The sequence below is a fragment of the Archocentrus centrarchus genome, unplaced genomic scaffold (genome assembly GCF_007364275.1).
Source record: "Archocentrus centrarchus isolate MPI-CPG fArcCen1 unplaced genomic scaffold, fArcCen1 scaffold_50_ctg1, whole genome shotgun sequence".
Lineage (NCBI taxonomy): Eukaryota > Metazoa > Chordata > Actinopteri > Cichliformes > Cichlidae > Archocentrus > Archocentrus centrarchus.
In genome coordinates, this window is record NW_022060273.1 from 1,825,902 (window position 1) to 1,851,558 (window position 25,657).

Consider the following 25,657-nt stretch of genomic DNA (forward strand, 5'->3'; position numbering starts at 1 on the left):
CATTGTTTCTCCACTTATGGATTCAGTGTAGGTGTGTTCATAAATGATTCCATTTTGGGGCAGATCGGGCAAAGCACGTGCGATTGATGGCAGGAAAGAGGACAGAAATTTTTGGTCAAACGAACGCCAAATTCAGGGGCCTCATGTGACAAGCCCGTTGAATTGAATACGAAGCCTTCGATAACTTTGGATGCCCCATGTCTCTAGATAATGCTGAGCCATTTTGGGTTTAGTGGGTCAAATGCCCTAGGAGAAGTTCGCGCAAAAACGAGGTGTCCAACAGTGCAAAATTGGCAAAAACAGAATTTCAAGCCAAGCTAGCGGATTTCCTGTGGGAATGTGGACATGGGTGTCATTGACTTTTGTGATCGTGCTGGGGTAAAGAATGTTTGTCTCGAATTGCATGCATGTCTGAGAAAGTAAATTGTTGGCTCCCCATATAAACGCAACGCACATTTGCGGTGTGGTGGCGAGTGTGGCGTGCAAAATTGGGCATAGGTCTGATTGCCTTTTCTGACCAGGAGGATCTGAGGATTGTGTACAAAAATTTTCATGCATACCAGAGAAACTAATTTTGTGGACCCCCATACAAATTTTCATTTTGTTCTGTAGGGGGCGCTATGGCATCAATCGACGTGGTTTCTGCACTTATGGATTCAGTGTAGGTGTGTTCATAAATGATTCCATTTTGGGGCAGATCGGGCAAAGCATGTGCGATTGATGGCAGGAAAGAGGACCGGAATTATTGGTCAAACGAAGGCCAACTTCAGGGGCCTAGTGTGACAAGACAATTGAAATGAATACGAAGCCTTCGATAACTTTAGATGCCCTATGTCTCTAAATGATGCTGAGCCATTTTGGTGTTTGTGGGTCAAATGCTGTAGGAGAAGTTCGCGCAAATACAAGGTGAGCGAAATTGCTGACTCGGCAAAAGCCAAATTTCAAGTGAACCTGGTGGATTTCCTGTGGGTCATGCAGGGGTGCCTCAAGAGGATTTTTTGTTTGTCCTGACATGATCTATGTGTGACGAGAATTTCATGAATCTAGGGCAAACTTGAATTTGGCCTCTCCCATAGGGGCCCGAAAAATGAAATTTCCAGGGGGCGCAGTGTAGCCGTGTTTTTGAGTTAGTTTGTGGCGACATTAAAATACGTAATTTTTCGCCAGACCTGACCACCATGCAAAAAATGGTGACTTTTCGCGCATGTTCAGGGGGTCAAAATTGGGGTCAAAGAGAGAGAAAGTATAATAATAATTAAAGCCGCAAGCGGCGTTTTACGGCCCTCGCTGCCTGCGCGACCGCCAAACCCAGCGCGAGCCGCCAGTGAGCCCCCGCGAACCCCCAGCGAGCCACCTACGAGCTCCACAAATCTCCAGCCAGCCACCTGCGAGCCCTGCAAACCCCACTGCATGCCGCCTGAGAGCCGCTGCTCCTGCAACCTGCGACCCGCCTTCCCTGCGAACAACCTGCCTTGCAAACAGCCTGCAACCCACCTGCGAGCCACCTGAGATCCCCATTCAAGCTGTCAGAGAGCCACCTGTTCTGCCAAATGTAATCGCCACTGGCAAAAGATTAAAATCTTGGCAAGGATGGACATGATAACACTGTTGAATCTATCTATTTGACTGTCGCGAAGTTGTCTACCTTTTTTCATGCATTTCAGAAAACTTAAATGTGATTCCCACCATCTAATGCTTTTGTTCCATCTGTAGGGGGCACTAGTGCACTTGTTGCTCTGAATCCACAAATCTAAATTAAGTCTTGTCCAGTACATAAGGGAAAGGAAATGGCAAGCAAAGTGCAGAAAGAGTGCGTGAGTGATTGCGCAATACGTGTGACAAGGTTGTGGTTTCTCCATAGTGACGTCATGTTGACATTGGGGTGGTGGTCACGGCTGCAGCGTGCAAAAAAGGGCATAGGTCTGATTGACTTTTCTGATCAGGAGTATCTGAAGAACATGTAAAAAAATTTTCATGAATTTCAAAGAAAGTAATGCGGTGGACCTCCATACAAAATTGCAGTTTCTTCTGTAGGGGGCGCTATTGCAGCAATCGCCATTGTTTCTCCACTTATGGATTCAGTGTAGGTGTGTTCATAAATGATTCCATTTTGGGGCAGATCGGGCAAAGCACGTGCGATTGATGGCAGGAAAGAGGACAGAAATTTTTGGTCAAACGAACGCCAAATTCAGGGGCCTCGTGTGACAAGCCCGTTGAATTGAATACGAAGCCTTCGATAACTTTGGATGCCCCATGTCTCTAGATAATGCTGAGCCATTTTGGGTTTAGTGGGTCAAATGCCCTAGGAGAAGTTCGCGCAAATACGAGGTGTCCAACAGTGCAAAAGTGGCAAAAACAGAATTTCAAGCCAAGCTAGCGGATTTCCTGTGGGAATGTGGGCATGGGTCTCATAGACTTTTTTGATCGTGCTGGGGTACAGAATATTTGTCTCGAATTGCATGCATGTCTGAGAAAGTAAATTGTTGGCTCCCCATATAAACGCAACGCACATTTGCGGTGTGGTGGCGCGTGTGGCGTGCAAAATTGGGCATAGGTCTGATTGCCTTTTCTGACCAGGAGGATCTGAAGATGGTGTAAAAAAATTTTCATGCATACCAGAGAAACTAATTTTGTGGACCCCCATACAAATTTTCATTTTGTTCTGTAGGGGGCGCTATTGCATCAATCGACATGGTTTCTGCACTTATGGATTCAGTGTAGGTGTGTTCATAAATGATTCCATTTTGGGGCAGATCGGGCAAAACATGTGCGATTGATGGCAGGAAAGAGGACGGGAATTTTTGGTCAAACGAAGGCCAACTTCAGGGGCCTAGTGTGACAAGACCATTGAATTGAATACGAAGCCTTCGATAACTTTAGATGCCCTATGTCTCTAAATGATGCTGAGCCATTTTGGTGTTTGTGGGTCAAATGCTCTAGGAGAAGTTCGCGCAAATACAAGGTGAGCGAAATTGCTGACTCGGCGAAAGCCAAATTTCAAGTCAACCTGGTGGATTTCCTGTGGGTCATGGAGGGGTGCCTCAAGAGGATTTATTGTTTGTCCAGACATGCTCTATGTGTGACGAGAATTTCATGACTCTAGGGCAAACTTGAATTTGGCCTCTCCCATAAGGGCCCCGAAAAATGAAATTTCCAGGGGGCGCTGTGGACCCGTGTTTTGGAGTTAGTTTGTGGCGACAGTAAAATACGTAATTTTTCGCCAGACCTGACCACCATGCAAAAAATGGTGACTTTTCGCGCATGTTCAGGGGGTCAAATTTAGGTTCAAAGAGAGAGAAAGTATAATAATAATAATAAAGAAAAATAATAATAATAATAATAATAAAGAATAATGGAGAATTCGAGCAAAAACAATTAGGCGTTTTCCCAGTCACCCCGACGCATACCTTTTCGGAAACGTCTCGTCCTGACCCACGTCCCTATGAGGTCAGGGGTCACTGGCGACCGCGTCCCATGCGACCGTGGGGATTTTAACGCATTTTGGGGTATGTGGCATAGTGAATCCAATAGGCTCCTCGCCGAGACTTCGTCGGCTCGGGCCTAATTAAAGCCGCAAGCGGCGTTTTACGGCCCTCGCTGCCTGCGCGACCGCCAAACCCAGCGCGAGCCGCAAGTGAGCCCCCGCGAACCCCCAGCGAGCCACCTACGAGCTCCGCAAATCTCCAGCCAGCCACCTGCGAGCCCCGCAAACCCCACTGCATGCCGCCTGAGAGCCGCTGCTCCTGCAACCTGCGACCTGCCTTCCCTGCGAACAACCTGCCCTGCAAACAGCCTGCAACCCACCTGCGAGCCACCTGAGATCCCCCTTCAAGCTGTCAGAGAGCCACCTGTTCTGCCAAATGTAATCCCCACTGGCAAAAGATGAAAATCTTGGCAAGGATGGACATGATAACACTGTTGAATCTATCTATTTGACTGTCGCGAAGTTGTCTACCTTTTTTCATGCATTTCAGAAAACCTAAATGTGATTCCCACCATCTAATGCTTTTGTTCCATCTGTAGGGGGCACTAGTGCACTTGTTGCTCTGAATCCACAAATCTAAATTAAGTCTTGTCCAGTACATAATGGAAAGGAAATGGCAAGCAAAGTGCAGAAAGAGTGCGTGAGTGATTGCGCAATACGTGTGACAAGGTAGTGGTTTCTCCATAGTGACGTCATGTTGACATTGGGGTGGTGGTCACGGCTGCAGCGTGCAAAAAAGGGCATAGGTCTGATTGACTTTTCTGATCAGGAGTATCTGAAGAACATGTAAAAAAATTTTCATGCATTTCAAAGAAAGTAATGCGGTGGACCTCCATACAAAATTGCAGTTTCTTCTGTAGGGGGCGCTATTGCAGCAATCGCCATTGTTTCTCCACTTATGGATTCAGTGTAGGTGTGTTCATAAATGATTCCATTTTGGGGCAGATCGGGCAAAGCACGTGCGATTGATGGCAGGAAAGAGGACAGAAATTTTTGGTCAAACGAACGCCAAATTCAGGGGCCTCGTGTGACAAGCCCGTTGAATTGAATAGGAAGCCTTCGATAACTTTGGATGCCCCATGTCTCTAGATAATGCTGAGCCATTTTGGGTTTAGTGGGTCAAATGCCCTAGGAGAAGTTCGCGCAAATACGAGGTGTCCAACAGTGCAAAATTGGCAAAAACAGAATTTCAAGCCAAGCTAGCGGATTTCCTGTGGGAATGTGGACATGGGTGTCATTGACTTTTTTGATCGTGCTGGGGTAAAGAATGTTTGTCTCGAATTGCATGCATGTCTGAGAAAGTAAATTGTTGGCTCCCCATATAAACGCAACGCACATTTGCGGTGTGGTGGCGCGTGTGGCGTGCAAAATTGGGCATAGGTCTGATTGCGTTTTCTGACCAGGAGGATCTGAGGATTGTGTACCAAAATTTTCATGCATACCAGAGAAACTAATTTTGTGGACCCCCATACAAAGTTTCATTTTGTTCTGTAGGGGGCGCTATGGCATCAATCGACGTGGTTTCTGCACTTATGGATTCAGTGTAGGTGTGTTCATAAATGATTCCATTTTGGGGCAGATCGGGCAAAGCATGTGCGATTGATGGCAGGAAAGAGGACCGGAATTATTGGTCAAACGAAGGCCAACTTCAGGGGCCTAGTGTGACAAGACAATTGAAATGAATACGAAGCCTTCGATAACTTTAGATGCCCTATGTCTCTAAATGATGCTGAGCCATTTTGGTGTTTGTGGGTCAAATGCTGTAGGAGAAGTTCGCGCAAATACAAGGTGAGCGAAATTGCTGACTCGGCAAAAGCCAAATTTCAAGTGAACCTGGTGGATTTCCTGTGGGTCATGCAGGGGTGCCTCAAGAGGATTTTTTGTTTGTCCTGACATGATCTATGTGTGACGAGAATTTCATGAATCTAGGGCAAACTTGAATTTGGCCTCTCCCATAGGGGCCCGAAAAATGAAATTTCCAGGGGGCGCAGTGTAGCCGTGTTTTTGAGTTAGTTTGTGGCGACATTAAAATACGTAATTTTTCGCCAGACCTGACCACCATGCAAAAAATGGTGACTTTTCGCGCATGTTCAGGGGGTCAAAATTGGGTTCAAAGAGAGAGAAAGTATAATAATAATAAAGAAAAATAATAATAAAGAATAATGGAGAATTCGAGCAAAAACAATTAGGCGTTTTCCCAGTCACCCCGACGCATACCTTTTCGGAAACGTCTCGACCTGACCCACGTCCCTATGAGGTCGGGGGTCACTGGCGACCGCGTCCCATGCGACCGTGGGGATTTTAACGCATTTTGGGGTATGTGGCATAGTGAATCCAATAGGCTCCTCGCCGAGACTTCGTCGGCTCGGGCCTAATAAAGAAAAATAATAAAGAATAATGGAGAATTCGAGCAAAAACAATTAGGCGTTTTCCCAGTCACCCCGACGCATACCTTTTCGGAAACGTCTCGACCTGACCCACGTCCCTATGAGGTCGGGGGTCACTGGCGACCGCGTCCCATGCGACCGTGGGGATTTTAACGCATTTTGGGGTATGTGGCATAGTGAATCCAATAGGCTCCTCGCCGAGACTTCGTCGGCTCGGGCCTAATAATAAAAAAAAAAAAAAAAAAAATAATAATAAACGAAGCAATTACAATAGGGCCTTCGCACAGTTCGTGCTCGGGCCCTAATAAATTGGCCAGAAGTATAAGATAATGATTATTTATAGAATTTCTAAACAGGTATGTCAAGATTACTCAATGAGAGAAAAAAAGGTTCAAGTGCATAAAAGGTGCATTTCAACCAGAGATAATGGGGATCTTATCAAAACTGATGCAATTATGAATGCAAAAACATTTTGACTCACAATTCAAAATCATCTGGATAGTGTATAATTGACAATGGCTTCAATTTGCAGTATGACAATGATCCCAAACACAATTTGATATAAAAAAAAAAATACAATGGAATATTATCACTCATGGACTGGCCTCCCCAGAGACCAGACCTCAAGATCATTTAAGCAATGTGGGATTCCTCGACAGAAGAATGAAACAAACGCAGCCAACATCAAAGAAAAGCTTTCAAATGTCCTTCAAGAAGCCAGGAGAACTATTACTTTAAAAATTATGAGTTTGCCTAAGAGTGTTCAGGCTGTGTTGAAAAACAAAGGTGGTCATACCTAATATTGACTTTCAAGCTTATTTGCATTTCAATTTATGTTTGCACATTTAAATAAATTGATGCACAAATTTCCATTTTCCTTATGAAATTTAAAGAAATGAGGGTTAGCTCAAGCCTTTTGCACAGTACTGCCCATTTTCCTCCATATATGAGTGTTTAGCCCACACATGCATCTAAACACTGCAGATAACCTGCAAACACCTGTTTTTGGTTCATGTCTAAGATAATGTTTTATAATTCACCGACACCAGAATGAACTGTTCCTCTGAAACCAGGTGTAAACCATGAGGGTCAGAACAGATTTTTTTGTTATATGATGGTGGTCTCTAGTGGTGCATTCTTGTACTTGTCTTACATGTTTGCACTGACACTGAATACCTGCTCTACCAGACTACTGGTTTATTTCTCTGGGTAACTGACTTATGTTGTGTATCAGAGTGGGTATTCCTCAGATGCTGACTTCAAGAGCTCCAGGTTTTAAAATTTGTATAGAAACAGTGCTTACATTTGCATGTAGGGAACAGTTTTCCATCAATGGTCACATAACACAGCAAACTATGTACTATAATACAGAAACTATGAATTTTTACACAATGCACAGAACAAGAACTGTAGACTGTCAGTACGAAAAACACATTCTGGGAAAAAAATACAGAATTAGACTTTACAAGAAAAAAGTGCTGGAATCAGTGGACATGTCAGACCATTTAACACCTCTCACAACGCTTTGCCATGTAATGGGGAAAAAAGCTGCCACATCAATCCTCTGCACTCTTCTGAATCTTCAATTCTCTTTTCTTCCTCTTCTCACTCACACATGCTCGATATTCATCCTTGAGTATCCTTGTTTTATCTGTGTTGCATTTGAACCCTATACATACATTTTCCAAAACTCATACTCGTTACTTACACCTATGACCTCAGCAATTTTTGACATTTAGATGGACTGCTCTACATGACAAAATGGAATAATGCTAATTTATTTTGGAGAGAGAAGCTGTTCAACTGAGAAAAAACTACTACGAAGACATACAGTCATTATTTTCTCAAACTGTGACAGAGTGAATGTCTGCAATAAGCACTAGTAACAAACTTCAAAAGGCCATCCAAAAATTGAGCCAAAGCAGTCAAGAAAAAAGTTAAAATTTTTGATAGAATTACAGACAATATTTTCTATCAAATGCTATTTATAAAATCCAAAAGTCTACCACACAGGTTATGTGCAAGTTTACTGTGAACTCTAGAACAATAATGTGAAAAACGAGAGGAAAATGGTAGAAAAGGGGTGTTGAAACTGAGGAGACCTCTGGTGTAAAACATGTTTTATTTCAAAGCAGAATGCGAACGACAGGTTTTATTTAGTAAACTAAATATATCAGACTCTACAGAGGTGTGGGAAAGAACTGTTATTGTACATGGAATGTAAAAACAGTGAAACAAGGAACCAAGATAGCAAACTGTACGCACTTAAATTATCTAGTCTAGAAAGAATACGATCTTTTGAAGGGACAGTGGAAAAGAAATGTGAACAGCACTCCACACACAAATAGATTTCAACTTTAAATGAGACATATTCCACATGAAAAGCCCTACTGTGGGATCACCTACCTACACCACCAGCAACAACAGTTAAAAAAACAGCCCCCCACACACAAACCGGCAATCCTCATTTGGCGTCCAGCTTGGCCATTTCCTGAAGGTATATTCCAATGCTCTCACTGTCAAACAGCACAAAGTAAATGTTTTTCAGAGAGGAGCTGGTAGATGACACAAAGTGGTTGGAGATGGCCTTGAGGATAAGCTGAGCGGCTGTTTGCTTCGGGAATCCATTCCTGTGAGAGACAGTCAGGTTGGACAAATGAAAACTGACGCAGATAAACAACACAGCTAATCGTGATGAAAAGTCACCATACACTGAAACAAAACAGGTGGGGGCTACAGGGGGCAGTTGAACAGGGACTGCACTGCAAACATGCTGTTAGGTCTCCAGGTTGTACAGTCAGAATTCTATCACTCCACCAATCAGACAGACTAGATGTAGATACATTTCACACTGCATCATTCTTCCACTGTCGATCCTGTTCATTGTTCAGTTCTTTGCAATTCTGAATTGTGACTTAGTTGTAATTTCATTTTCAGATCTCTACAAATAAATTCTGGCAAGTCATATTTGAAAGAAAGATTTCAATATTGTCTTTTAGACATTAAATTATACTGATCAAAAAAATTAAAGGAACACTTTTTAATCAGAGTATAACATCAAGTCAGTTAAACTTCTGGGATACTGATCAGGTCAGTAAGTAGCAGAGGAAGTTGTTAATCAGTTTCAGCTGCTTTGGTATTTAATGAACTTAACAACAGGTGGGGTGGCACGGTGGTTAGCACTACTGCTTCACAGCAAGAAGTCCTGGGTTTGAATTCACCTGTGTGCAGTTTGCATGTTCTCCCTGCGTTTGCATGGGTTTTCTCCGAGTACTCCAGTTTCCTCCCAGTGTCCAAAGATATGCACTTGGTGGGGTTAGGTTAATTCTAAATTGCCCAGAGGTGTGGATGTGAATGGTTGGCTGTCTCTCTAGAGCTAACATAGAGAGACAACCATTCACATTAGCCCTGTCATAGGCTGGCAACCTGTTGGGGGGTGTACCCTGCCTCCCACCGTATGTCAGCTAGGATAGGCTTCAGCCCCCTTGCAGCCCTGAAAAGGATAAGTGGAAGAAAATGGATGGATGGAAAACAGCAGGTGCACTAGAGTCACAACAATGAGACAACCCCTAAAACAGGTATAGGTTTTACAGGTGGAGGCTGCTTACATTTTTTCCCTCCTCTTCATTTCTGACTATTTTTTCACTAGTTTTGCATTTAGCTAGGGTCAGTGTCACTACTGGTATCATGAGGCGATACCCTACAGAGTATGCACAGTTAGTCCAACTCCTCCAGGATGCAATATTGCCAAGAGGGTTTGTTGTATCTGCTAGCACAGTCTCAGAGCATGAAGGAGATTCCAGGAGACAGACAGTTACTCTAGGAGAGCTGGACTGGGTAAATGGTAAATGGACTGGTCCTTATATAGCACTTTTCTACTCTACTTGAACACTCAACATGCGTCATTTACCCATTCACACCCATCCACACAAGCACTTTTTTTTTTCTACAAGTGCTTTCTATCTAACATTCATACTTCAATAAACATATCAGAGCAGCTGAGGATCAAACCACCAACCTTCCGATTAGTAGGTGACCAGCTCTATCTCCTGAACTGCAGCACCCCATAGATAGGGTTGCAGAAGGTCCTTAACCCATCAGCAAGAACGGTTTCTGCTCCTTTGTGGAAGGAGAAACAGGATGAGCACTGCCAGAGCCCTACAAGATGTTCTCCAGCAGGCAACTGGTGTGAATGTCTGACCAAACAATCAGAAACAGTCTTCACAACGGTGGCCTGAGGCCCTGACGTCCTCTAGTGGGTTCTGTGCTCACTTCCTGGCACTGTGGAGCCTGACTGGCATTTGCCATATAATACCAGAATTGGCCGAACTGCCAGTGCCAGTGCCAGTGGACCACCACTGCCACTGCTTTTTACAGATGAGAGCAGGTTCACTGTGTGCACATGAGACAGGCTTGAAAGGGAAAGGGTCTGTTGAAGCTGTGGAGAACATTATGCTGCATGTAACATCGATCAGCATGACCGGTTTGGTGGTGGGTGAGTGATGGTCTGGGGAGGCACATCCATGGAGGAAGCACAGATCTTTACAGGCTAGGAAATGGCCATTAGGTATTGGGATGAAATCCTTGGACCCATTGTTAGACCCTACACTGGTGTAGTGGATCCTGGGTTCCTCCTGGTGCACAAGCCCAGCCTCCTGTGACGAGAGTATGAATGCAGATAATGGAGGATGAAGTAATTGATTCCACTGACTAACCCCCATAATGCCTGACCTAAATCCAATAGGACACCTCTAGGACATTATGTTTCAGTCCATCCAACATTGCACCTCAGACTGTCCAGGAGCTCAGTGGTGCCCTGGTCCAGATCTGGGAGGAGATCCCCGAGTACACCACAAGTCATCTCATTAGCAGTATTTTTCTACTCTAGCTGAGCACCAAAAACACTTTATACAACACGTTTGCATTTACCCATTCACACAAGCACTGTTTTCTACTTCAAAGTGCTTTCTAGCTAACTTACTCCAATGGTTGCATCGTAGAGCAACTTGGGGCTCAGTATCTTGCCCAAGGATACACTGGCATACAGACTTGAGCAGCCAGGAATCCAATCACCAACCTTCCAATTAGTAGATGACCTGCTCTACCTCCTGAGCCACAGGAGGCCACCTCCTGGGGTTTAATATGAGCTCAGCTCACCCTCTGCAGCTATAACAGCTTCAACTCTTATGGGAAGGCTTTCCACAGGTTTAGGAGTGTTTATGGGAATTTCTGACCATTCTTCCAAAAGCACATTTGTGAGGTCAGACACTGATGTTGGAGAGAAGGCCTGGCTCACAGTCTCTGCTCTAATTCATCCCAAAGGTGTTCTACCCAGTTAAGGTCAGGACTCTGTGCAGGTCAGTCAAGTTCTACACCAAACTGGCTCATCCATGTCTTTATGGAGCTGCTTCGTGCACTGGTGTGCAGTCATGTTGGAACAGGAAGGGGCCATCCCCAAACTGTTCCCACAAAATTGGGAGCATGAAATTGTCCCAAATATCTTGGTATGCTGAAGCATTAAGAGTTCCTTTCACTGGAACTAAGGGGCCGAGCCCAACTCCTGAAAAACACCCCCACGACCACAACCCCCCCTCCACCAAACTTTACACTTGGCACAATGCAGTCAGACAGGTACCGTTCCCCTGGCAACCACCAAACCCAGACTCGTCCATCAGATTGACAGATGGAGAAGTGTGATTGATCCCTCCAGAGAACACACGTCCGCTGCTCTAGAGTCCAGTGGCGCTGTGCTTTACACCACTGCACCCGATGCTTTGCATTGAGCTTGGTGATGTAAGGCTTTAATGCAGCTCCTTGGCCATGGAAACTCATTCCATGAAGCTCTCCACACACTGTTCTTGAGCTAATCTGAAGGCCACATGAAGGTGTGTAGTGATTGGCTCTGCAGAAAGTTGGTGACCTCTGTGCACTGTGACCCTCAGCATCCCCTGACCCTGCTCTGTAATTTTACATACCCTACCACTTTGTGGCTGCGTTGCTGTCATTCCCAATCACTTCCACTTTGTTATAATACCACTAACAGCTGACTGTGGAATATTTAGTAGCGAGGAAATTTCATGATTGAACTTCTTGCACAGGTATCATCCTATCACGGTACCACGCTGGAACTCACTGAGCTCCTGAGTCTGACCCATTCTTTCACAAATGCTTGTAGAAGCAGTCTGCATGCCTAGATGCTTTTTATGATTGGAATGGATGGGTGAGTGAATACTTTTGGCAATATAGTGTATGAATGAATGAGTTTACTACATTAAGGACATTGTATGCCCAAACTTTTGACTGATATTTATTTTGTTTAAGTGTTATTTAAGTGCAATATTGCTTTTGGTTTATATGTGAGGGGCCTGGGCCTAAGAATTTAATTGTCTGTAGTGATGCGCCATTGTTAACTGTACATGACATTAATAAACTAAGCTAAGTAAACTAGACTGGGAATGCACTCAAGCGATATTTGTATTGGATATCGGGTTGATGCTGGCTCCAATAGCTACATGGGTATCTGTGGCAATGGGTTGATGAACCGAGTTTTATGTTGTTGTTATGCTGATGTACTACACCATCCATCAGCATTGGCTGCTAGAAGAAGAGCTAACAGCATGGAGTGGAAAAAGGATCAGCTGACTGGAGGACTTTGCAGTTGTTTGTGATTTAAATACAGACAGTAAAAACTCCAAAACTAAAAAACTTCATCAATAGCAGTTTCCCTGTCAGATTCCCTATCTCTCCAATCAATTTCTCACTATTGTTGCATTAAGGTTAACAGCTGTTGGAAAGCTTTTATCGCACTTGCAGAAACATAAGATACTGTCAACTTGATTAGTCTCCACGTGAGACTGAAGTGCACACTCAATCAAACTGTGAACAGAGAAGAAAAACTAGTGGGACTGTAAATGATAGATGAGCACATTAAGGACACACTGAGCTGAAATATAAATAATAGAAATGCAGTTGTTTTTTTAAATTTGAATTTATCTTGGTCCCCTTCCATCCATCCATCCTCTTCCGCTTATCCTTTTCAGGGTCGTGGGGGACCTGGAGCTGTCATTGGGTGAGAGGCACGGTACCCTTGTTATGTAATTTTACTACTGAATACAAATCAGTATACCTGGATGTATTTAAAAGGCCAAGCCTAATGCTGTTTACAGAAAAGTTCCCACTCACAAGGCACACTGACACTGGATGAGGCTGAGATGAGGAGCATCGGCAAAGCAAGAGCCCATTTAATTTGGTTGCAGATCCAGATTGTGCTCTTTAAATTGTTAGATAAGGCACTAGTCCTGGGTGAGTATGCCCTCCCTGAGTGGGCACTCCCCTAAGTGACCTTTCATTTGTGTAGCACAAAATATCAGGAGATCTGCAGTCAGTGTTAATGTAATAGTCACTGCTTGCACAAACTGTAATGTCAACATACTTATGTATGATCATGCTTAACTCACTGCAGTCTCCTTTAAACCAAAGATGTAATTTCTGAGAAAAAAGAAACACATCTATTATGTGACATACTGTGTGTGAGTCAGCATGGAGCTCACCGTCCAGCAGGCAGTGAGGGAAAAGCCACAGACTTGAGCTTCTTCTCCTCTGCTGCTGAGAGGCAGTTCTTCACTGTCTTCTCTAGCTGGTCCTCACACTTCTCTGAGCCCCACTGAGGGATGTTACAGTGGATGATGAAGCGGGCTGCCATCCCACTGGCCTGGCTCACTGCCACTGCAGGATACAAACAGACTTTGAGTTTGACAGTTTAACCCCTATTAAACAAACACTGGGTCTTAACAGAGCAAGCACCATGTGTTTAAATCCCTCAGTTGACTCACCTAAATTCTTAGGTATCTTATGCTCCTCAAACAGAAAGGGAATTACAATTCTGATCCCCCAGTCTGATGTGCATTATGGCTGACTGAGCAGTATTACTGACACATTTTGTCACTTGTTGTGGAAATCCTCGCCCAGTCTAACAGCTGACTACTGCTCTCAACATGCCATCTCTGTTCAGGTTTACATTTACACTGAAATATTATCACATCCATCTCCCTGAATATCAGCTACATCCTAGTTTAGGAATTACATGCCTAAATCAGGGATCTGATTTCATGTTGTCACAGTGGCTCTCTATGATGCCATACAATGTCAGATGTAGAAAAACTGTTTCTCTAACTCGGCTCATATGTAGCAGTTTTAGGTCAACAAGCCTTTTAAAAACTCATTTCATGGTGTCGACATTCAAAAATCTACTGAAAGCTGCAGGGTTGATGTGAGGACTGGCAGAAAGTAACAGAATTTTTTTTTTACTGCTGACCATAATATTTTATTATTATATTGATAAAGCTTATAGATAGGGCTGATCAGGTGACACTGAAACCTCCCTTCATTACGCTGCAGTAGGCCTAGGCTGCTGGGACTTCCCATGATGCACTGAGTATTTCTTTTTCATTCACCTCTTTTCACTCTGTGTTTATACACTACTCTGATTGTTGGGGTTTCTCGATATTATTGTTGGGTTTTAAATGTTACAATATGAAGCGCCATGAGGTGACTGTTGTTGTGCTTTTGCAGTACATAAATAAAATTGAATTGAAAATATGGGTAACTTCTGTAAAAGTTTGTAAAAAAAAAAAATGCTAGACTCAAAGTAAAAAAACTTTGAGTCTAGCATTTTTTTTAACTGTGACTTATACTTTAATGACTACATTTGCATAACAGTAAATCACCATCAACAGCAGCACCACATGAATCCCCTCCTCCACATACAGTAATCCAGGGGTGTCCAAACTTGCGGCCCGCTTCTGGCCCCGCCCACTTCTGGTCCGCAAATTGATGTCAAAAATAACATACAGTTTGGCCCTTTAAGTTACTTTTTTGACATTTCGCTTAACCCTCTTAATTGGAGGGGAAGGCGAACTGCTTTACTGTCTTCTGTTTATATGTCGTCATCATTGTTGTATTGTCTCCTGCATTACCACCACCTAGTGGACTGGAGTGCAGCTGTTTGTTGTATATTAGAGAAGTAATTTGTTTAATCTTTAATCTTTATAACCATGTTGGAATTGCAGACAACCATTGATACGAAGAAATCTTTCATATCCTTGAAAAGGTTTCTGGGAGTAAAAGTTTGGGTGGAAACATCAAATACAGGTTTTAATGAGATAATAAACACTTGGGTTGATAATGTTGACAGAAAATTCTCATCCTGTAGCTCTCCATTAAAAATAAATAAAAAATTCTTCTCCTGGATATCAATTCTGTTCTGGACAATGTACCTGATGCCACCTCCAAAGGCCCTTGTGCTTTCCTCAGCTCCTTAACTCCCTCCAGGAACTCTCGACCTCCAGCTTTCTCCAGGGCATTGCCTAAAACAACAGCAGAGCACCAGCTAAGCATGAGGAAGCATGGGCTCAAGAAAGCCAACAATGTTGTTATAAAATAAAATTTATGTGAACTTGTCCTCCTTACCCACGCCATCTTTGAGGTCCATTTCCGCATTTGTTGGGTTAATAATTCCCTCCACCTTGATTGTTCCAATTTTACTCATTTCACTTTCTGTTAGTGAAAGCTGTGGATTTCCAAAGACCCATAACAGTGTGAGAAAAAGCTGCTTACAGTGTTAGAATTTACTGGTTATCAGTTGGAGGGTTTTAACACCGCTTACTTTTTGTCCGAGGAACAGACTCTTTGCTGATAGGATGGTGAATCCGTCTCCTGGACTGTCTTCCACTGTGGAGTTTGGTACAGCCTCTTTGTCATTATCTGTGCTCTTTGCCAGACGGAGAAAAAACGTTTCAATTATAATCACACTTAAATCATAAAGTGTGCAGCTTAACCAAATAATAATCAGTCTGGGTTCTATCACTAGTTTTTATCCCTTTCAATCTAGTAGCATAAAGAAAAAAAAAACACCAACCATTGCTTAAATCTTGTTTATTTATTCTTTGATCTGAGATTTGATGATTTCTAGATTTTATAAACTGAGTTCAACCCCTTGATTTAACACATATTTAGAGGAAATTGTTATATGTCATAAACAAAAAGGGTTTTACACGTGTCAAACCTAAACATTCACTGCAGGTCAGATTAAGTAAATTTAACTTCAAGCATCATTGACTGGTTTTCTTGGGAAAGTGCATTTGTCTAACATAGTTTAACTCCTCAAACCAACTGGATCTCAGGGCTGTTCAGACATAGACTGGGCTTGGTCTTAACTGGCCATGACAAGAGGAGTGGATAATTTGGATGGATTTTATGCTGTAAAAAACAACAAAATGCAACTTGCATACTGTAACAAAGCCCATGGAGACGAGAAGACATGTTAGGGTCAAACACAACCCTATTACCTGGAAACTAGGGTTACAGACCACATCAAACAAAAACGACTTTTTTAGAACTATTTACAGAAAGCCTATTATAGTTATGCCTAGGTGAAAAATACATTTATAAAATGCAAATATATGATATGTTATACACCTGGGTGCAACTAGCTCAGTGGTTCTCAAACTTCTTCCATCATGCCGGATGAAATCTTTTCACGCCCCACGCAAAGAAGGCGGGGAGGGTCTAGCAGATGGTTGCTAGCCGCTGTGCTAACGTGCCTGCCAACGTTCCGCCATGAGAATTAATCCAATGTTCAACATTTGTTCCACATGACTTTTCTCCCAGGTCCTTTGCACCCCAGCTGTCATGACCCTGTGCCCCACAGTTTGGGAAACACTGAACTAGGTCCACCCCAGGTGAAAATAATATTGTTTTCTACTGACCCCTGGGTGATAATAACACCCCCATTAAAAATATATCATTTACTTATCCCCTTATGTCCAATCATTGTAATGTGGGCATGATTGTTGATGACAATTTAAAAAAATCTGATGCAGCTCTGTGATTCTGTTGTTGTTTCCAAACAGCTGCATATGTACAGAGTTATGGATAATGATACTTTCTAACATTTTAACATTAACAGAGACTACTCTGCTGATCTGACTGACCTTTGGCTTGCGCCCTCGTTTGCCTTTAACCTTTTTGAAGGTTTTGATGGGTTTCTTGCTCTTTGAGCGTTCTTCCTGCTTATCTGGGACAGATGCCTGGCTGTCCACTTTCACTCGGCCTCCCCTCTTCTTGGACAGCAGCTCTGGATGGATCCGAGGCAGAACCCCTCCATTTGATATAGTCACTCCTCGCAGAAGCTGATGGATAAAGCATTTTTCTCATACTATAAACATACTATGTATTGTCCCACAAATGTCCCACAAAATACACTGTCTATGAAGAAATTTTGTTCTCTTTAATGTGGCAACCTCTGGGGCTAAAAAATGAATCAAGCCAAAAACTGCAGTTCTTGTACTGGACATAGTCTCCCATATTAAAACGGTTTAGAACACATAAACATGTTTACAGCCTGGTACAAAAAACACGGCTTTGGTCTCTAATTGACCGCTTCATAACAACTATACAGCAGTGACCCTTCAATTAAGGGTAATTAAATAAAGCTATTTGCATGGCAGCTTTGACTGACAGGCAGCCACAGCCATAAACTATCTGCTAAGCTTTTTATTTATTTTTTTTAAGCGAAGTAACCAGTCACTGAAATTAACCTCTTGGTTGTGTTTGTAATGATGGTGTCCCTTAGAGCATTTTAATGCAGGTGTTGTTGGGACAGGTTGTGTGGTTAATTGCATTAACATTAGTGGGAAAAAATAAATACAACATAGTATTGCAATATTTTGTGTTGGTACACTGTATTGATACAGAGTCACCAAATACTGATAACAAACAACCTGAACTTTTTAGCAGTAGTACTAGAACTACAAGAATAATAAAATCAATTGCTTTTTCAATCCCCTGGATGGTGCTGTTGAGGTCAGCAGAGATGATGGTCAGCATGCATGTCGGTAAAACAAAGATGGAGGCATAACAGAAAGATATCAGAAAAGTAAACATATGGACTTATTTTCGATTTTTTAGCAAGAATGTAACAAATGTTATGGATGTGACACGTGATTACCAAAGACTGTTATATGAAAGTAAAATATGGGAATACTAAGAACATGAGGGCTCATTTCACATTCAACTGTGCTGGGACAATATTAGCTGATAATGGCAAAGCTAATGTTAACATCAGCTCAACTGAAAAACCGCACGCACCTCGCTTCTTCCCAATTCATAATGACATATAAAAATACTACAATCCATCCTACAAATTATGTAGATAGACCTGTGTCCTGCACTTGTAGATTCAAAGCACCTTCTACTACAAGTCTCATCAATCACACATTTACATAGCGATTTTATCTATGCCTATGTGGTTGGCATTCTTTCTGGGGGAGCCAGGGATCAAGCCACTGACCTTCCAGTTGGTTGTTAACCCACTCTATCACCTGAGCTCCAGCCACCCGATTTAAGGGAAGCGTAATGTTTGAGCCTGTGTGGTTTGAGTTCAAGTAGAAACCGTTTCTATTGAATTTCTATACATAGACATCAGTGGGTTGTGGATTCATATATATATATAACAGCAGTCCACACATGTCTCCATTCAGTTAAGTTGGACTGTCAGTCTGTCTGCTTCATAATCCCATTTCACAGCAATGTGAGAAGAACATAAATGAACTTTATCTTATTACATTTGCAGACATAATTTGAACTTTAAACCTTCCATTTTGATCAAGCTTATATTTACGGCTGGATCAGGTGACCCTAAACCATTCCTTAGTTACACTGCAATAGGCTGCTTGGGGCTTCCCATGATGCACTGAGAGTTACTTCTTTACTCACCTCTTTTAACTCTCTATGTTTATACACAACTTTGCATTTAATCGTTAGTTATTATTAAACTCTGGCTCTCTTCCATAATGTGTCTTTTGTCTGATCTCCCTCCCCTCACCCCCAACAGGTCGTGGTACATGGGTGCCCCTCGATGCTTGGTTCTGCCTGAGGTTTCTTCCTGTTAAAATGATGTTCTTCCTTCCCACTGTCACCAAGAGTTTGCTCATAGGGGCGTCATCTGATTGTGTCTCTGTATTACGATAGGCTCATCACCTTACAGTATAAACTGCCTTGAGGTAAATGTTGTGATTTGGCCCTATATAAATAAAACTGAATCAAACTGAACTGAATATGTATCATGATAATATTCTGTGGGATCTCTGAGTTATGCTGTATTTCTTTTTCCCCCTACCCCCAGCAGAGGTTAAACACAGCTTTGGGATGCTTTTAAAACACTAGCAGCTACACACAATATTTTGTTAGCTGAAAAAAAAAAGAAAAACACCTGCCAAATTAAACACACAGAAGTACCCGCTGTGGCGACCCCTTGTTACCCACACATATTCATCAAGCACTTTATTATATGCACCTAAGTGCTTTATTGACCTTGCATTGACACCAATGGGTATTTTAGAATTGTCACTTAACGTGACATGCTTGCTTTGGGAGGATGCCAGAGCAGCCAGGGGAAAACTGACAGACACAAAAGCCAGAAGATTTGATTCTACAACCTACATGCTGTGAGGGAGGTCCTGACCACTGTATCACCATGCTAGCCATTTATTTTTTCAAAGTTCTGGACATCTTACTGGCATTTTAAACATGCTATTGTTTTCCTTGCAAACTGTGGTGGGCACCATAAGTTTTAGTGATTTTGGCAAATGTAGTTTCAGTTTGATTTTTGTAAATCAATCAATCAATCAATTAATCAATCAATCAATCAAGCAATCAATCGATCAATGGGCCCTGGTACATATCGGCAATTATTTTAGGCTTTCATTAGTTTGTAAGGAAAACATGCATCAAAGCTGTCTTGATTTTTAGAAGACCTTCTTTAAGGTAAAACATTTTATCATTTCACATGAGACATTTGCGTGTAAATATTTGCCACATATAGAGCACTGTGTTACCTGGTTAAGCTCCTCATCATTGGCCACAGCCAGCTTGATATGCCTTGGAGTTATTCTGCCTTTCTTGTTGTCCCGTGCTGCATTTCCTGCCAACTCCAAAATCTCAGCTTAGAAGAGAGGAAACACATTAGGCAAACAGTATTTAAACACATTTACTGTATATTCCAACTGTCAACATACAACAATCCAATCTCCTAGGAGAAAAGTATACGACTGCAGCAGGGATTTTTTTTTCTCTTTTTTTGGAATCCTCATTCTAATACTGGTTTTATGATCCACAAAGTATAATATACCACAAAGATTTGAAAGCTTTGAATATGCATGACACAGTTGTGGTCTGAAGTTTACATACACTCATCATGGGCATGAATGTCACTAATTTTGGGCTTGTAATGATTTCTATGAACTGCTCGTTTTCCAGAGTTATGCTAAAAGAATAAAAGAACACTAGTTCTTTTATAGTGTTTTCTACTCTACTTTGAGAATGCAAAGCATTTTATAAAATATGTCTCTTTCACTCACATTCATACAAGTACTTCTTTCTATGCCTAAGTGCTTTTTATCTAACATTCACACACATTCATACTCCAGTGGTTGCATTGGATGTGCAACTTGGTGTTCAGTATCTTGCCCAAAGATACTCTGGCATGTAGAGTGGAACAGCCAGGGATCAAACCACCAACCTTCCAATTAGTAGATGACCTGGTCTACCTCCTGAGCTACAGCCAGGCCAGTGGAATGATCATAAAGCATACATCTTTAATGACTTTAAAAAACAAAAATTGGGTGCACGTTTGATTTTGGATTTTCCTTAATCCACACAGGGTCAAATATACACATACATCCCCACTCATACTTGGTTAAATGTCCCTTAAGTTGCACCTGTACCAGATGCTTTTGGCACCCATCACCAAACTTGTCATAATTCTGGCTGGATATCTGGTAGACTTAAATTGGTTGGTTTCCTGGCACTGCCCTGGCTTTTAAGCATAGTCCGCAAATTTTCTCAGTTGAGGTCATTCCCTAAAGCCTAATTTCAGCCTGCTTTGTCCATTCCAAAACAAGTTTTGACATATAGGTAGTCCTTCTTTACCATTCCATCCATCCTTTGTGCAACTTATCAGTACCTACTGCAGCAAAACAACCCCAGAGCATGATCTTGTTGGCATGGTATTCTTAGTTTTGAAAGCCTCAGCTTTACTTCTCCAAACATAACTCTGTCACTGTGGCCAAATAGCTCAATGTTTGAGCATAAAACTGTTCTCCAGAAGGCATTGGGCTTGTCCATGTGGGAGCCTGTCCTCCTTGAAAAAACATAGACATCGATCATTTTTGCAGGCACGTTTTATGACCTATATCTACGTTCCAGAATGAAATAAAGCAAGTGTAACACATTCAGTAACACGTTCGGTTTTCTCCCACAAATCCTGAAAAAATACAAAAATATGTACTTCCTCAGATTTTTTAAAAGTCTACACAGACTAAACGGCATTAGATGCAACCAGAAAAGTTTAAACAATAAATAAATAAAAAACTATTTTTTTTTATTTGAGTACTTGAGGGCTCAAAGTGCAACATACCTTATTCATACAAGCACTTCAGTATTTTGCCCTCAGATACTTTGGCCTGGGATTGATCCATCAGCCTTTCAATTCACAGATTACTGTTCTAACTCCTGAGCTACAGCAACATTACCCCTGGACATGGCTGCATGACAGGCAAAGCCATAGGCAGAAGCACTCATTTTGGAAAAGTACATATAGGCCGCATTTCAGGGGCTGCAGAAACGACAGATACTTAGGTTTGGATTGGAGGACATGTTGCCATGTGGACAGCTTAAAATTTCAGTCAAGCTTGAAGATTTTGGTTTCGGAACAGGGTTTTGCTTCTCTGTGGACAGTGACACTGGCGTTCCAACAGTTTCCAATTTATGACAGGCTTGGGCCTAAGTGGTTCCTGGTTTGTTCCTGAACATCCTAACCTTGTTCCTCTCATCTAAAGGTGACAGTTTGGGTCTTCTTTCAGACCGTGACAAAGCGGCGACACATTCAAATAACTTGCACTTGTGTACAATTGCTTGAACTGATGATCTTGGAATCTGCAGTTATTAAGAAATGGTACCAATTTCCCAACTTGTATAAACTGACAATTTTGCTTCTTTGACCTTCTATTCTTTATTTTTTTATATAATGCTTTACTTGAGTGCTCAAAGTGCTTTATGCAACATACCTTATTCAACACAATGCATACTTGACATAACACGGAGAAGACAACACAAGGAAACAGGAACTAAATACAAATAACTATAACAGAAAACTATGACAAACTAATATCCTACATCATAAGCAAACTTACAAACACAACTCACAGATGAAGTACAAAACACACTGGACAAATGGCCCAGGATCATGACATCATGCTGTCAAAGAGAAACTAGCAGTTGTAGTTAATAATGATGCCTAACAGATACTTAGGTTTGGATTGGAGGATAGGCCTTGACCTTGTTAAGATAACACACTGTAGAACATTCAGCACCACTTATTAAAAGATTTAAGTGAGTGTATGTGTATATTTGAGCCTGTGTGTATAATTTCGACTCTGTGTGGATTTGAGAAATTCCAAAATAAATTCCATTTTGTGCCCGATTTTTGTTTTTCCAAATCAATAAAGATGCATCATTAAAAGCCCGAAATTACCATTGTATACATTGTATAAGCGCTATATTAGAATTAGTCCGTTTACCATTTACCGTGACATTCATGCCCATGTGATGACTGTACAGAATGTATACTTCTGAACACAGCTGTGTACCAGGTTGCATGGCAACCACTTAGTAAAGGCCTAAAATTACCAATTTTTTGCATTTATGCACCTATAACTGATTATAAAGGCACTGTGTCATTTCAATTTCAAATGAGATAGCTGAGATATGAGCAACAAAAGACTGAAAGAGGGGTGTAATGCTAATTAATTAGGTTAATTGGCAACAGGTCCATGACATGATTAGAAATAAAAAAGAGCCATTCTAAGCCCTGTTCTGTGACCTTGTGAAATCCTGATGAAGTAGCAGTGTTAGCAATATTAACAGTATGTTAATACAACATTACTAATAATAACTTCTGTCAAAATCTGTCAGAACTAAGACTGAAAAAGATGATTTGTTCTTTAGATACAGTCTGTGTCTGTGTGTCACGGTGCGTGGGAGCAAACCGTGTGCCATGTGTGGAGGTGTGGACCCAAATACAGGACTCAGTAGCAGGCAGAGGCCTTTATTGCGTCTAAAACTTAAACAAATACATGAACCATGCTAGATAACTAAAGAAAACCTAAACTGGGAAGGGGAACTAGGGAACACAGGACAAAACACAACCACTCTGACAAGAGACAATACACAGAGGGACAATCAGGGAACAGGCAGCAGGTGGGGAGCACAAAACGAGACAAGGAAGTAAACTAAACACAAAGCACAAGAGACACAGACTGACAAAGTAAAACAGGAAACAACAGAACACGGAGACGGGACACAAGAACGAATATAAACTTAAGGCTACTAAAGGTATAGAACGAGAACACATGAAACAAATAAACAACTCAGTGAAGGCAAATTAACTCAAGGTCCATTAACCACAAAAACACTAGGTGCAGACCTCAGACTATGACACTGTGTCACTTTATACATACATACAGAATTTATTTATTATTATCATTAATAATAATAATAATAATAATATATTTATTTATTTATTATACTTATTACTCATTATTAATCACGTACATATGCCAGCACACTGAAGGCCCTTACACCTTACATACTCTGAAGCTGTTACGTATGAAGCTCATGTGATTCCAACTTACCTGCCAGGTACTCGATGACAGCTGCCATGTACACAGGAGCCCCCATGCCAATGCGATATTTGTGTGTGCCAGTGCGCAGATACCTCATCATCCGCCCCACTGGGAAGATGACACCCGCTCTGGCTGAACGGGACAGCTTGGTGGCCTTCTTCTTTCCTCCTCTGGCTGACATGCTTCTCTGGACACAGAGTGTGACCACAGCCAGTGACTAACAGAAACAACACATGCTAAAAATAATCAAACTGTTTATTATGAGGTCCTAAATTGAAATAAATAAATACTTGTGTCCTCACAGATAGCTTCCCCAGGATTTCTTACTCAGCTCCCCCCCAATACAACCAGGTGAATGGACTGACATTTAAATAGCCCTTTTCTCGTCTTCATGACTACACACTACATTTTAACTATACATTAATAAATTGTTTCATTTTATACACTTTAAACACTTCATGCAGGTCACAACCACGGCCAATTTTGACTCACTAATTAATTATCATGGGGGAAAGCTAGAGTACCCAGCAAAAACTCACGCAGCAACAGGGAGAACATGACATTTCCACACTTCCTGCAGTGGCCCTGTCACTCTATATAAACCATAAATAATGTTCAGATGATGAAATATTAAATGATTTCTGACATCATTCAGGTGGTGGTGAGTTAAAGATACTGATACATGGAAAATATTTACAAGTCTTTTATGTTTTGATTGAGAGAGAGTGAAAACAACCAGCAAGCAAACACATCATACTTCAGCTGGGCTTTGGCTGTGTATGCGTCAATACTGTTTTACTGAGAGGGAGAGACTCCACGTCCCGCTTGTGTTGAGGTGAAGGCCGGTGTTTTTTGTTTCCCTCCAAACCACGTTAACCGAGGATGTTAGAAGGAAAGGTTGCTGCTTCCCCACCGCGGTTTCCATGAAAACAAGTTGCGGCAGCGAGCAGTCTGATGTGCTGCGGCCTGCATCAACGCGCCGGAACTCACACGCATCATTTACGTGTGTACTAATTAACGCACGATCACGTCGCAGATGTTAAAGGTGCGGGAATATAGTGTGTGTGTGGGTGTCGTGTACGCCGATAATGGAAAAAGACGGGAATATGACCAGGGCTATGGAGGCTAAGGTTACTGTACTGAACCTACGTTAGTCAAGCAAGCAGCACCTTTACGACGTAGCTAAGAAAGCATTACCCTGACTTTTCGCGTATTTCAACTGTAAATAGCCGGTTTTAGGTTCCACGGGTAAATTTATTCACAAGCATTAAGCCAGCGGGGAAAACAGCTACGAGTGAACGTTAGCTAGGTCAGGTCGGCAATGTTTTGCTGCTTAAACAGAATTGTTCAACGCACATTTCGCGAAGCAGTCCAGTGTGCTGCTGTACTACAGCAACATTAATCTGAACAAGCCATTTCTTTAAGCAAGTCCCCACCCACCCGCTTCTTTTTCAATGTAGGCTCCAATCTCCTGCATATGTGTAACACATCAGACATGGAAAGTAAAGCGTCCTCGTCAATCCGGATATGCGCTGAGGCATGAAAAATTTAAATAAATAAATAACTCCAAGTTTCTACCTGTTTTGTCCGCTTTAATGTGAATCAACGCGAGCCTGTGATGCTCCTGTACAGCAACAGACGGTGCGTTTTGTTTTGGTTCTCGTTATTTGCTGTCCTTGTGCGTAATAATCTTGCTTTCCAACCTTAGAAAAACCCACAGTGCAAGCAGGAACAGCGTAGTCTGGTCGGAGGCTGGCTCTGTGCTACTGATGCTGCAAAGGGGAAAAATTCAGCAGAGGGAAAATCCTGTAAAAACGCCCCCTTAACATGGCTTCAAGAGACAAAATGTTACAGAGATAAACGCAACACAATCTGAAGGCAAAGTAAATGTCAGTATAATCCATATTTAAAAAAAAAAAATTGGTTACAACATGATACCTAAAATGACCCCACTGCTATACTGCTTAGAGTATATTTCACTGTATATTCCTAGCTTTCCCGCCTTTTGTACACTTTCTTAGTAAAAGACTGGGCTGTGCACAGTA

The 25,657-nt window shown here is 42.0% G+C and overlaps 1 protein-coding gene across 5 annotated transcripts; it reads right to left on the reverse strand.

Annotated features, from left to right (window-relative positions):
* Positions 1–6,354: 6,354 nt before the first annotated feature.
* Positions 6,355–25,387, reverse strand: macroh2a2 (macroH2A.2 histone). Of its 5 annotated transcripts, none has more exons than XM_030725220.1 (9): positions 25,191–25,387; positions 23,622–23,799; positions 19,767–19,873; positions 16,863–17,060; positions 15,536–15,640; positions 15,340–15,439; positions 15,147–15,236; positions 13,422–13,596; positions 8,336–8,501 (listed from the first exon to the last, which is right to left on the reverse strand). In XM_030725220.1, the coding sequence occupies exons 2-9, from the start codon at positions 23,791–23,793 to the stop codon at positions 8,336–8,338; spliced, it is 1,113 nt and encodes a 370-aa protein (XP_030581080.1). In that variant the 5' UTR covers positions 23,794–23,799; positions 25,191–25,387. The 5 variants fall into 5 exon arrangements, with proteins under 5 accessions (XP_030581078.1, XP_030581080.1, XP_030581081.1 ...); XM_030725221.1 differs by having other exon boundaries at positions 23,622–23,829; positions 25,191–25,384; XM_030725219.1 differs by lacking the exon at positions 25,191–25,387 and adding an exon at positions 25,053–25,129.
* Positions 25,388–25,657: the final 270 nt, after the last annotated feature.

Excerpts from the sequence above, each read along its gene's own strand:
- macroh2a2 (XM_030725219.1), bottom strand. The coding sequence starts at position 25,109 with ATGTCTGATGTGTTACACATATGCAGGAGATTGGAGCCTACATTGAAA. Across the intron at positions 23,800-25,052 it reads CTACATTGAAAAAGAAGCGG|AGAAGCATGTCAGCCAGAGG; the intron begins GTGGGTGGGGAC and ends CTCTGTGTCCAG. Across the intron at positions 13,597-15,146 it reads GCCTTTGGAGGTGGCATCAG|TGGCAGTGAGCCAGGCCAGT; the intron begins GTACATTGTCCA and ends TGTATCCTGCAG.